A 14,086-nucleotide genomic window follows, 5' to 3' on the forward strand; every position below is an offset into this window, starting at 1 on the left:
GCGGTTTCTGACGTGTTTCCGGTATCTCCGGCGGTCTGATGGAGCCCCGGCCCCCGCCGGCAAAACGGTTGAGGACGTCGTCGGTGGGGGGCGGCTACAGGAGGAACTATGTGTTCGCTCACAATATGGAGCAGCAGCGTATGGATCTGCCTATTTATCGGGCCCGGGCCAAGCTTATCGGCCAGCTCCGTCATTTGGATACCGCCATCATTATAGGTGGGTGAGCGCGTCAACCCCCCCCCCGCCACACACATCCCACTGCCCCAGGGGCCTGGTGTCACCACACCCCCCCCCACACACACACACACATCCCACTGCCCCAGGGGCCTGGTGTCACCACACCCCCCCACACACACACACACACACACACACACACATCCCACTGCCCCAGGGGCCTGGTGTCACCACCCCCCCCCCACACACACACACACACATCCCACTGCCCCAGGGGCCTGGTGTCACCACACCCCCTCCCACACTACCCAACCCCCCCCCACACTACCCAAACCGCCCCCCCCCCACACACACACACACACACACATCCCACTGCCCCAGGGGCCTGGTGTCACCACACCCCCCCCACACACACACACACATCCCACTGCCCCAGGGGCCTGGTGTCACCACCCCCCCCACACACACACACACACACACACACACACACACACACACATCCCACTGCCCCAGGGGCCTGGTGTCACCACACCCCACCCCCCCCCCCCCCACACACACACACACACACACACACACACACACCCCACTGCCCCAGGGGCCTGGTGTCACCACACCCCCTCCCACACTACCCAACCCCCCCCCACACTACCCAAACCGCCCCCCCCACACACACACACACACATCCCACTGCCCCAGGGGCCTGGTGTCACCACACCCCCTCCCACACTACCCAACCCCCCCCACACACACACACACACACACATCCCACTGCCCCAGGGGCCTGGTGTCACCACACACCCTCACACCCCCTCCCCACACACACATCCCGCTGCCCCAGTGCCCTGGTGTCACCACACCCCCTCCCACACTACCCAATCCCCCCCCCACACTACCCAACCCCCCCCCACACACACATCCCGCTGCCCCAGTGCCCTGGTGTCACCACACCCCCCCCCACACACACACACACACACACACCCCACTGCCCCAGGGGCCTGGTGTCACCACACACCCTCCCACACTACCCAAACCCCGCCTCCCCCGGGAGCTGGACAGGCGGACGTCGCACCCCTCCCCATATCTCCCCTCCCCCTCTCACTCTCCTTCAACCCTCTCCACCCTTCCCTCCCCGTTACCCCCCCCGAGGTAGTTTAAGTCCCAGAACCAGGTGAAGGTAGGAGGTTATGACAGGTAACTGCGTGGCTGTTGGTGTGGGAGCAGCATCTCAGACTTATAACAGATATTACCCGTACAAAAGGATAGGTTGTACCTGAACTTGAGGGATCAATATCCTTGTGGGCGGGTTTGCGGGAGTTACTGGGGAGGGTTTGAACTAGGTTGTCAGGGGAATGGGAATCAGTGTGATAGTCCAGTTGGTGTAAAGGTAGATGCAATGTGCAGAGATCCTGAGGAAGGATAGGCAGCGAATAGAGGATAAATACATTCAGTTGGATGGGTTCAAATGTGTTTGATGTATGAGGTACTAAAAATGATTTTATGTAGAACAGTGCCACAAGAAAACAGCATTCATCATCAAAGATCCTCACCATCCAGTCCATGCTCTCTTCTCTACAATGGGACAGGAGGTACCACACCATCAGGCTTAAGAACAGTTATAACCAACTGGTGTGGATAACTTCAAAAAACACTCTTCTGAACTAATTCTACAACCTGACTAACTTGCAAGGACTCTTCACAACTTATGTTTTAGTGTTAATTTTATTTGCACAGTTTGTCTTGCAAATTGTTTTTCTTAACATCTTTAGTTCCATGAATAGTTTTTCATAAAATTCTATTGTATTTTTTTCCAGTAAATATTTGCAGGAAAATGTATCTCAAGGTAGTATATGGTAACATATATGGATTTAATAATAAATTTATCGTTGAACTTAGAGTATGGATCAGTACATGGAATTACGATGTAGTGGCCATTATAGAGACTTGTTTGTTGCAAAATTTAATGAGGTTGTTACCACAGGTGGCTTCAACTTCCCAAATATTGATTGGCACCTCCTTAGTGCAAAAAGTTCAGATGGGGCAGAATTTGTTAGGTGTGTTCAAGAAGGATTCCTGACATAGTATGTGGACAGGCCATACTGGATCTAGTACTAAGTAATGAACCTGGTCAGATGACTGAGCTGTCAATGGACGAACATTTTAGAAATGGTGACCACAGCTCTCAGACCTTCAGCATAGCTATGGATAGGGATAGGGGCAGACAATATGGTTAAGTATTTAATTGGGGATGGATAACTACAATGGTATTAAGCAGGACCTTGGGAGCGTAAAGTGTAAATCATGTCCTCTGGGAAATGCAGGGCAGAAATGTGGAGGTTGTTTAGGGAGCACTTGCATGGGATTCTGGATATTTGTCCCACTGAGACGGAAAAGATGCCAGGGTGAAGGAATCATGGTCGACAAGAGAGGTTGAACATTTAGTTAAAAGGAAGAAGGAAGCATAATTGGCGTTTAGGAAATAAGGAACAGACAGGGTTCTTGAGAGCTATAAGGTAGCCAGGAAGGAGCTTGGGAAAGCTAAAGGGGGTCATGTGAAAGGCCTTGCCAAATAGGTTTAAGGAAAATCCGAAGGCATTCCACACATACGTGAGGAACACAGTTATGACCAGAGTAAGGATAGAACCAATCGGGGATAAAAGGAGGTTCTTAATTAATATTTAGCTTCAGTATTCACTGGAGAGAGGCACTTTAATGTATGTGAAATCATGATAGAACAAGCTAATGTGATGGACAATACAGTGGTTAAGAAAGAGATTCTGAAAAGCATTAGGATAGATAAGTCCCTGGGTTTGAATGAGATATACCCAGCGTTAATATGGGAAGTGAGGGAGGAGATTCTGGGGTGTTAAACCATTATGCTCCCTGGCCACAGTACTCCCAGATGATTGAAGGATGGCAAATACTTTTTTTGTTATTCATGAAAGGTAATCGGGTAATCCTGCAAATGATAAACCAGTGTGTTAGGGATAGGATGTACAAACACTTGAAGAAGCATCGTCTTATTGGAGATGTCAACATGCCATTGTGATGGGGAGATCATGTCGAATGAGTCTGATTGAGTTTTCTGAAGCAGTGGCGGCTACTTCAGTAAATACAAGGTTGGATAGGTTTTTGCATAGTGGGGGAATTAAGTGTTGCGGGGAAAAGGCAGGTAGGTGGAGATGAGTCCATGGCCAGATCAGCCATGATCTTATTGAGTGGCAGAGCAGGCTCGACAGGCCAGATGACCGACTCCTGCTCCTATTTCTTAATGTTTCTTATGAGGCAAAGCAACAAATTGAAGTAGAGTGGTGAATGCAGGGCAGTGTATGACATCTGATGAGGTTCCTCATGGTAGGCTCATTCAGGAAGAAAGGGATCTAGGTAAACTTTCTGCATGGTGCAGGATGGTTGCAGCGTGGCGTGTGTGTATCGAGTCGAGGCGGCGAGGCCTGAGCCCGAAGCCTAGAGCAGGAAATGAGCCAATGTTTAGCCATTGCTGGAGTGGACTTGGAGGTGATTCGAAGTGGCAGAGCTCGGTCCTGAGAGTGAGGAAAGGCTCGAGGTTTGACTTATTTAAGCGCTGGGCTGATTGGAATGGTCGGGTACGAGTGGAGTCAAAGTGGCAGGACCCAAAACAAAGAAACCCAATTGATCCCAATAAAAAAAGAGGGCCCAATGTGCAAAAAAACAAAACAAATTGTGCAAACAGTAAAAGTAAGCGAATTACATTCAGGGCTGAAGTTCATGAAAGTGAGTTCTCCCCACGAAGTCAATAACAGCCGATCCAGGAGCCCGTTGGTTGCAGGCCGCAGCCTCAGTTCAGCGCAGCGGCGAGTAAACCTTGCAGAGCACTGAGCTAAGCCTCAGGTATTTCCTCACTCTCGTGCCTGGGCCCAGGCCCCGTCACCTCTACTCTGTCTCGTCCCATCGAGTCGCCTCCAAGTCCACTCCAGCATTGACCAATATTGGTGCATTTCCCACTCTCAGGCCTGGGCCTTGCCACCGCTATTTGGCTCATGGACGCCTCCTTCTAGACTTCAGTTCACACCGCAAAAATGCCAGGTTGTACAGGTGGTTCAAAAGCTCAACTCCCACAGAGAAGTTACAGGCCATTGTTTGCAGTGATCGTTTTTGGAAAAAAGTGTGATTAATAAAGTAGTAGCCATTTAATTTGTTTTGTTTGCCATTGGCAAGTCATCACTGTCCTTCACCAGCGCCATCTTAAACTGTAAATTAGCTTAATGCTTCATGAGCTTTACTTACCTTTGCGCTGAGCTGAGGCTGTGGCCTGCAATTATTGGGCTTCTGGATCAGCTGTAGTGATGATTGGCTTCGTGGCTCTGAAGTCACTTTTGTGAACTTCAGTTCTGGATGCTCTTTCCATACTTTTATTTGTTTTTTTTCTGTACATTGTGTTTGGTCGTCTTTTTTATTTTATTGGGTTCTGTTGGGTTTCTGTTTTGTGGCTGCCTGTAAGGAGACAAATCTCAAAGTTGTATATAGTACACATACTTAAGTAATGAAGGTACTTTGAACTTTGGATTCAAAATTGGCTTGCCCACAGAAAGTAGGGGGAGTGTATTCTCCCTGGAGGTCAGTGACTAGTGGTATCCTGCAGTGATCCATTCTAGGATTCCTGCTCTTTGTAATACTTTATAAATAACTTGGATGAGGAAGTGGAGGTGTGGTTTTGTAAGATTACAGGTGACACTAAGGTTGCAAGTATCGATATGTAGAAAGTTGTCAGATACATTAAGATATTAATAGGATGCAGCACTGATCGGGGAAGTGTCAAATGGAGGTGAATCTAGAGAGTATGAAGTGATACACTTTGGAAGATCAAATTTGAAGGCATAGTACAAGGTTAATGGCAGAGTTCTTAGCAGTGTTGAGGAACAGAGTGATCTTGGGGTCAGTCCGTAGATCCCTCAAAGTTGTTGTGTTAGTTGATAGGACGATTAAAAAGGCCTGTGGAGTGTTGGCCTTCATCGGTCAGAGCATTGAGTTCAAGAGCCGTGAGGTGTTGTTACAGCTCTATAAAACTGGTTAGAATACACTCGGAGTTCAGTTTGGTCCCCTCAATATAGGAAGGATGTGGAAGTTTTAGAGAGGGTGAAGAGATTTACTGGAACGCTGACATGATTAGAGGATATGTCTTAAGGTTGGGTGAGCTAGGGCTTTTCTCTTTGCAGTGAAGGATGATGAAGATGATTAGTAAAGGTGTACAAAATTGAGGGGCAGGGATAGAATAGACAGCCAGCAACTTTATCCCAGGCCCAGTAGACAATACCAAACGGCATCCATTTCATATGAATGGAGGACAGTTTAGGGAAGATGTTGGAGGTAGTGTTGGGCCCTGACATGCACAACTGGGGGTGCTGATAGAGTAGATACATTAGGGACACTTGGTCACATGGATATAAGAAAAGAAATGGAAGGTTATGGACTGTGTAGGAGGGAAGATTGTGGTGTAGATTTATATTGGTTGACACATCGTGGGCCAAAGGCACAATATTGTGTTCTATATCAGTTTTCATTCTTTGAGAAACAGCCATTTGCAACCAAAATATCCATTTTGCACACAGCAACAAATAAGTCAAACTGAGCAGATGGTGAAGTATGTGGCCTTAGATATTGTACTCTGCATTTCTGATATGTCAGGTACTGTACTGATCCTTTTGATGGGGATGAACTCTACAGATTGGCTGAAAATGCTGCTGTGGTCTTGACCTGTAGAATTAGAATTTGCTATTTCAATTTGAATAGATTTTTGCCTCTGTTTCCAGGGGTCATTTGTGAAAGAATATTTATGATAATGCTTCATCAGAGTCAGTGAATTTGTATTATTTTAATAGAAATTGAATTATAATTTTACATTTAATTGACTTTATGAATTTCAGGGGAAACAGGTTCTGGGAAGACGACACAGATACCTCAGTATCTTTATGAAGCTAGCATCGGAGGGTATGGTGTCATTGCCATTACGCAGCCTAGGCGCGTGGCAGCAATATCACTTGCAGCAAGAGTCTCGGAGGAAAAGAAAACAGAATTGGGCACATTGGTAAGGATTAATTTATTTCTTCACTTTGACTGTGTGTGCAGTAACAAGACAGCATTTATTGCCCATTCCTAACTGCCCTTGACAGGTAGTGGTAAAGAGTCCTGGAGCGTGATGTTTTATAGTGAGAGTTTGCAGCAACTATAAACCGAAAGTGAGCTTGTCCAAGCCAGTGAGGATTGTAGTGTTAAAGTTATGTTGTTCTTGGGCTCTGCTTGTCTTTGTTTCAGTTTAAAATCATAACATTTGCAACTCAGAAGGCCATATGCTCATAGTTTGTGTTTCAGCTCTGCAAGTACACATCTACATATCATTTTCTAATTCTTGATAATTACAGAAAGTAATGAAGTTCTTCTGACATTATTTTTTAAAAAAAAAAGAGAATGCACAGTAGTTCAATTACTGACCAATCGGCCTCCTTTGGTGGTGAGCGAACTGTTACAAAACATTCAGGAGCACAGTGATCATTTTCATTTAAAGGGCATCAATTTATCATGTACATTCAACATAGGGTGTACGTGCAACCAATTTAGCTTTTTTCTAACAGTGATGTTCCCTCCCTGGATCTCCCTGGATAATATTTCAGACTGGTTAGGAGAGTTAAAAACTCACAAGATCCAGAATCAGGAGTAGGAAACAATCTGTCAGGCTTTGTGACTGAAAAGCTATTTCCGGTCGGTTCTTCATGGTCCGGCACTAGTCCTCCTATTTTCTGGTGTTTTAATTATTTACATGTAAGTAGTTCTTTAAGAAATATGTAGCTGATCATGAAGTTGTATCATGCTGAATGATGACCGGAGTGAACTGAGCAGATTAGAACTGTGACGGAATGTATTACTGGAGGGGACATGAGCCAAAGAAAATGCAGCAAAGAGTGAAGCACTTTTAGGAGTCATCTTTCATGAAGCGGTCATTGCTGGCAAAGGCAGTGTTCATTACCAATCTCTAATCAAGAAAATGATGGTGAGCTGCTACCTCAAGCTGCTTCAATGGAGGAAGGTCCTGAATTTGCAGACAGCAACGATAAAGGGCTGGCAAAAGACTTGCTGGTGCTCATTGTGTGTGATTTGGAGGAGAACCTCCAGGTGATGGTGTTCTTACGAACCCATTCTTCTTGCTCTTATTGTTGCATAAATGTTTAAGCTGGGCTGGGGACTATTGGAGTAAACTTGGTAAGTTACTGCAGTGTGTTTTGTAGAATCCCACACTGCAGTCACAGTGCACTTGTGGATGCAGTGGCAAATCAGGCATTCTGTTGTGGAGTCAAGCTAGTTCTGTATCACTGAAATTCATTCATGGAGGCAAGTGGCGAGCTTTCTACCCCATCCATCATCTGTGCCTTGTAGGTGGTGCCTTTGGGATGTCAGAACTGAGTCGCTCACAGCAGAATAACCCAGCCTATGGCCTGCTCTTATAGTTACAGTATTTATGTTTGTGGTCCGATTGAGATTCTGGTCTATGGTGACCCTCTAATTTCTGATGGTTTGGGAGTTAACATTCAATGCGAAGGACAAGTGGCTAGACTGTCTCGTTGGACAAGGTTATTGCCAGGCTCCCTTGTGACTCAAATGTTTCCTGCCACTCATCAGGCCTGGAATTCTTTGGTGGAGGAATCGTGAATGGAACTGAATGTTGTGCTAATGCCTGTGAATGTTCCTCTGTCAACAAAAACATATGGTACGGGTGGTTAAGAACATAATTTAGCACAGCACAGGCCCTTCAGATCACACTTCCTTGAGTACATCTGTTCCCAAAAGTTCCCGCCTAATATCATCACAATTCACCATCTCCAAGTTACATGTTTTTCCACACCGTCTGCTCCTATGCCTGTCCAAGGCAATGATGAAGGTCAGGAAGTTTTACTCATTGTCTCCAATGGTGGACAACATGTTTTTTTAAATTTCATTCTAGTATGTGAAAGGAAACACAGTGATGTTATTAGAGAACAGTATAAGATTTTTACCACAGCTGAAGTCACCACGTTGTGGAAAAGATTTGATAACCCTTGGTGGCTAATGAGGATAGAGATGGTGATGGATGTGGCAAATCATTGCAAGCTGCTCTTGTGCAGATCTACTCATTACCTTTGTTCTAATTATACTATTCTTTTAAATTTAAAGTCTATGACTGTAAAAATTTATAAATAATACACCAGTTTACTCTTGATTCTCAATATACCTCATCAACTTTACTTGGAGATAGTTAAAAATGTATATAAAGACAAATAGAGTAACAAATTATGTATTTAAATGAAATACAGAACAAATTAGAACCCTACCAATAGTACTACAGTACCTTAAAACAGCTTTTGTTCCTATTAGTTATCAACGGAGAAATTCATCTGGTGTATGCAATGAGCAAAATCAACGCAGACACCTAATGGACTGTCTTCATACAATAATTTCGATGATTGCATCCTCCAAATCTTCATTTTTATTGTAACATTCAAGATAATGTCGATACCTTCAAACTCTTCATTGTTCCTAAACTAGTTGAAGAAGTGAAATTGTTTTGTTTCCTTTCCTGGCCATTTTTGGTATCTCTAATGCTTGAAATTACAGTGAGCAAACCAGTTCAGAATTGCCTTGCTGCTTATTTCTCATCAACTATCAGACACAAAAACAGGCAACTGATGCTATTTAAAGACTATTCACTGTAAGCACAGTGTAATATCTAATGGCCACACAAGTGTGCGTGACTGATGCTAGTTAGAACCTGCTTGGCAAGTCTCCGGTCTCAATTATGCAGCATACTGTCCCAAATGAACAAAGGGAATCCCACCTATTTTCCAGAGTTGTCTCAAATGAAGGCTGCCCTGATTAACCGATGGCCCAATTAACCGGATTTCACTATATTAGGAATTTGCTGTGGTGTATTGGTCAGGCATGACATGCAACATAAAAACAACATTCAACAATGATAAAGAATAAAGAATTATATAAAAATAAAACTAGGAACTAAAGAATAGATGTGGAATAAAATGTGCATAGATGCATCAATACCAGCATGTGTTTACAGTGTAAATAGCATTATAGAAAACGGGATTAAAAATTAGAAGGGAGCTCATGTGGGCTAACAGAATGGTTGATCAGATTAATTGCTTCAGGATGAAACTTTTAAGATGGCGTGAATTTTCTCCGGTAATGCTTTTTAGAAGGGAGCTTTTGAAGAAGACGGTTTGCGTGGTGGGTAGTGTCCGTATTGTTTTTTTCCCTGCCTCCCTTCTTTGTCCTGGACATAAACAAATCCTGCAGTTTTGGTAGACTGCAACCAATGACCGATTCTCCTGACTTAACAGTTCACTGTAATATTTCTGTGCTGCGAGAGGATGCTGCACCAAACTAGACAGTAAGGGCTGAAGTTGAGGATGTTCTCTACGATGGCAGTATAGATACTTGCACCAGAATGTTCTGGGGAGGATGATATTTTACCAGATGCCACATGAAGTATATCCTTTGCTGAGCCTTTCTGCTAATAAAGCAGATGTGGTTTTCCCACCAGAAGTCCTGCAAAATAATGATCCCCAGGAGTCTGAACTGTTGATGATGAGTGGATGGAGAGGAGATGCATTTCTCTTGAAGTCGATGCATATCTCCATGATTTTGATGACATTCAGCTCCAAGTTGTTGTGACTGCACCATGGCACTGGCCTATTTACTTCCTAGTGGTACTTGGATATGTCGCCTCCGGAGATTAATTCAGTAACCGTGTTGTCTGCAAACTTTCAGTTTTTCTGACGGATTACTGGAGATGCTGTAATTGGTGTACAGGGAAAATAGGAGAGGGGAGAGGGCACACCCCTGTGGTACACCAACGTTGAGAGAGTAGGATGTGTCTCTCACACCGCCTCTGGTCACAGAGGAGATACTGTATTCGCACTTTCAGAGAAGAGGTTTGTGTTCCCCCTCTAGATGGGACCTGGTGCATTAAATTTGGAGAGTTCTCTTTCAGAAGTTCAAGGATGATATTGAAGACTAAACTGAAATCAATAAAGAATCCTGATGTTTACCAGGGGAGTTGAGGTGCTCTAGTATGAAGTCAAGACGTTAACTGTGTCATCCACAGATCTGTTGGCTCTGTAGGTGAACTGTAGAAGATCTAGAAAATTCTGAGATATAATTTGAGAAATGGCATGATCATCCTTTCAAAAGGCTTCATTATGATTAATGTGAGAGCAATTGGCCTGTAGTTATTGACTCCCATGATTTTTTTTTGTTTTTGAGGACCAGAATAACAACAGATTTCTTGAAACATGCTGGAACAGTGCATAGTTTAAAAGACAGACTAAAATGTCTGTGAAGACCATGGAGAACTGCTTAGTGCAGTATTAAGGGTGGCTGAGGAGATGGAGTCAGTGCCAGCAACCACCTTGATATTTTGCTTTCTGAACAGCTTCCTCACCTTCTCTTCCTTGACGAAAAAAACATGTAGGGCATTGGTGATGGTCTTACTGAATAGACAACAGAGGGGCTGTTTGAAGTGTGATCTGTGAGTCAAATCTGCAGTAGAACTTGTTCAATATGTTTTGGAGGAGGGAGTCATCTGGGCAGGGGGTATCACCTTTTTGTAGTTGGTAATGGATTGAATGCCTTTTCAGACTGAAGAACAGTCCTATGTAGAAAGCTGGTTTTCCCGTTTGACTGAATATTGGTACTTGACAGCTATGATTGCCATCCCCAGTTTGTACCTGGCCTGTTTGAACCCCCCTCTATCTCCACTCTTATAGGTATTTTCTTTCTGCAGACACAACTGTCTAAGCTCTGTATTGAACCAGGGTTTATCACTGCTGAAGCTGGTGATTGTTTTAGTGGAGATGCAGGCATCTTCACAAAAGCTTGTATAGGAGATCTGGAATCAAAGCAGCCTCTTAATTTGTTTACCTGCACTATATTCTGCATTCTGCTTTTGTTTTACCCTTGTGGTACCTCAATGTATTTATTTGGAATGATCTGTATAGATGGCATTCAGAACAAAGTTGTACTGTATCCCAGAATATGTGAAAGTAATAAGCCAATTGTAACTTTGAGGAAAGTTAGAGTAGTCTTGGGAAGATGAGAGAGATTCAAGGTTCAAGTACATTTATTATCAAAGACTGTATAAATTACACAACCTTTAGATTTGCTTGCTCACAGGTAACTGCAAAGTAAAAAACCCAAAAGCACCCAATTAAAGAAATATTAAAAAATAAAAATAAAAGACCAACACTTGATGCACAAGAGAAAGAGAAAAAAATACTAGTTATGCAAACAACGGCATTCTGAACCAAGCTTGAGTCCTCAGATCTGAACCCTGGAGTAAGCCCAAAGCCTCGCTTTATCAGCTCATCATAATAGCAAGCACAGAGCACAGCAGCTGGGGCAGGCTCTGTTCCTCAGCATGGAGAGTGAAATAGGCTCTTGCCCCAACTGACACCCTGTCTTTTCAGTCTGTCTGGGCTGGCGTTTAAGTTGACCAAACAACGGAACAGTGAAAGGCTCTTGCCCTGGAGAGGAGAGTGAACACCACGGAGGGCGAACGAAATCTGCTCTGGCCTCCGATCTAGGCTGGCATTTAAATTGTCCAAACAGCGTTTTGTACCTTGCACCGTGACCGGACGCCGCTGCTGTGAAAGGCCCAGACCAGGCTGCCCAGCAACTCGCTCCAGATCTAGATTTCACCACTCAGGCAAAGCCGCTCTCTAGCTCTTCTATCAGCTCAGCACCCAGAGTGATCCATTCTCACGCCCAGGCCGGTTGTATGGGCATCGAATCTCCCCTGTCCGGGCCTTGACTTCTTCTTTCAGTGCCCAGAGCGATCCAGCCTCACTCCCGGGCCAGCTGTATTGGCATTGGAACTCTATCTGCAACGATTCTACAACACACCATCTCACTCATCCCCAAACCCACCTCGCCATCACTCACCCTCTTCAGTGTTTGCAATGACAATTTGGCACAATTTACCTCAGAAAAGTTATTTCTAGTGATTTAATGAAAATGTATTCGAAGATGGATAAAGATTGAAACTAGGGGAGTGCAGAGTTCTCGGAATGATAGATGAAATAAAGGAGGTTATAGATGTGAGTGATTTGAAAACAAAGATGTTCATTTGTTGACCAGCCCTTCACTCCTTACTGCTAGTTTCCCAATCTCGTCGTTATTCAGTTGTAATGAGGAATGAATTTCTAAAGCAGGGACTTCATTTTGTTTTTATAGATACTGACTGACCTGCTTTGTATTCCCAATACTTAAACCTTGCCTTCTGATTTCCATGAATTATGTTGTATTTATTGTAAATTGACAGATTGGATACACTGTGCGTTTTGAAGATCTGACATCACACAAGAGTAAAATCAAGTTTTTAACGGATGGGATGTTGCTCCGAGAGGCCATGCTGGACCCTCTGTTGCGCCGTTACAGTATTGTGATTCTCGATGAGGCCCATGAAAGGACTATACAAACAGATGTTCTTTTTGGCATTGTAAAAAGTGCCCAGAGGAAGAGGAAGGAACTCAGTAAAATGCCATTGAAGGTACAAAAATTATAGTCTAACCACAGAAAGCCTCTGGAAAAAACTGAAGCATGTCCTCATTTTCCACTGTCCTAATCCTCCTCCTTTCTCTCCCTCTCTCCCTCCCTCCCTCCTTTCTCTTCCCCCCCCCACCCCACTGTTGAGGTATCATGGAATACTAGGATAGTACTGAACGTAATGGGTCCATTTTCTTTTAAAGTCTGCCATACTTTTGAAGCGTACTTAAATTATCCTAGTCCCTGTACTTTACCGATATTACTACACATATTTTCCTGCAACTAGTTATTTAAGTCCCATTTTGAAAGCTATTGTCTAATCTGCATCAACTATCTACATTCCAGATCCAAATCACCTAACATGCATAACCTCTGGGGATTGATGCTTCTGCCATTTGGAAATAATCTTTTTTATTTAAATGATTTAATTTGTTGTATATCGCATCATCTCCTTTGCTGGAAGGAGAACAATTCCAGTCTGTGAGTGTAATTAGAAACCTTCATCTCTTGAATTATCCCTGCAGTCTTTCTGTAGCTTCTGAAAATATTATTGCATTCCTAAAGTGTGTTATGCTGAACTGGGTACACTTCTTGGGCCACAATAAGCTTTTATGTGTTCAATACAGCTTTATTTGTGTTTTTGTATTTTACGTCTCTTTTCCTAAACCTTGGGGTGCTATGTAGTTTTATTTGCCCTTTCTGCCACTAAGAAGTCTGTAAGTGAGTCTTTCTTTATTACAAGGTAATTATCATGTCTGCCACGATGGACGTAGATCTGTTTTCACAGTACTTCAACCAAGCTCCAGTTTTGTATCTCGAAGGGAGACAACATTCCATTCAGATCTTTTACACAAAGGAAACTCAGACCGACTACCTCCATGCCTCGCTGGTGTCAATTTTTCAGATCCACCAGGTGAGTGGATATGCAGTATTTGCTCTTTATTTCATAATGGCCGTGTGATTTGTTATTATTTCTAATTCAACTGAATTTTGGGTCGAAATAGTTCTTCTGGTATTCATTTCTGCAGGTGTGTTGACTGTGTTAAATAGAATATTTCATAGAGATAACTAGGGTAGTGTGTGAGGGTGATGTTGTGTACCTGGATTTTAGTCCCCCATTGATTAGAAAAGTAAAAGCCCATGGAATCCATTAGGTAGAAGTTTTGATCAAAGTTGTTTCTAATGGAATAATGGAAACTGGAGTCAGGTCACTTGTAGACCAATAACTGAGTATTTAAAGTTTGCAGGTGAGGCCAGGTTTTAAAATAAAACGTAGGCTGTTTAGAATAGATGAGATTTTTTCCCCCACACTTGCGGAGTATTGGAACTTCAGAATTCTTCACCCAGGAAG

The 14,086-nt window shown here is 43.7% G+C and overlaps 1 protein-coding gene across 1 annotated transcript in view; it reads left to right on the top strand.

The window, feature by feature from the left end:
- Positions 1-14,086, top strand: part of dhx33 (DEAH (Asp-Glu-Ala-His) box polypeptide 33) — a 49,443-nt gene continuing 35,357 nt past the window's right edge. Inside the window, exons 1-4 of the mRNA XM_063031558.1 lie at positions 1-216; positions 6,075-6,235; positions 12,512-12,739; positions 13,478-13,648. Of these exons, the coding sequence (XP_062887628.1) occupies positions 39-216; positions 6,075-6,235; positions 12,512-12,739; positions 13,478-13,648 (738 nt within the window). The 5' untranslated portion in view covers positions 1-38. The remainder of the gene's footprint in view (positions 217-6,074; positions 6,236-12,511; positions 12,740-13,477; positions 13,649-14,086) is intronic.

The sequence above is a fragment of the Mobula hypostoma genome, chromosome 23, assembly GCF_963921235.1.
Source record: "Mobula hypostoma chromosome 23, sMobHyp1.1, whole genome shotgun sequence".
NCBI lineage: Eukaryota > Metazoa > Chordata > Chondrichthyes > Myliobatiformes > Myliobatidae > Mobula > Mobula hypostoma.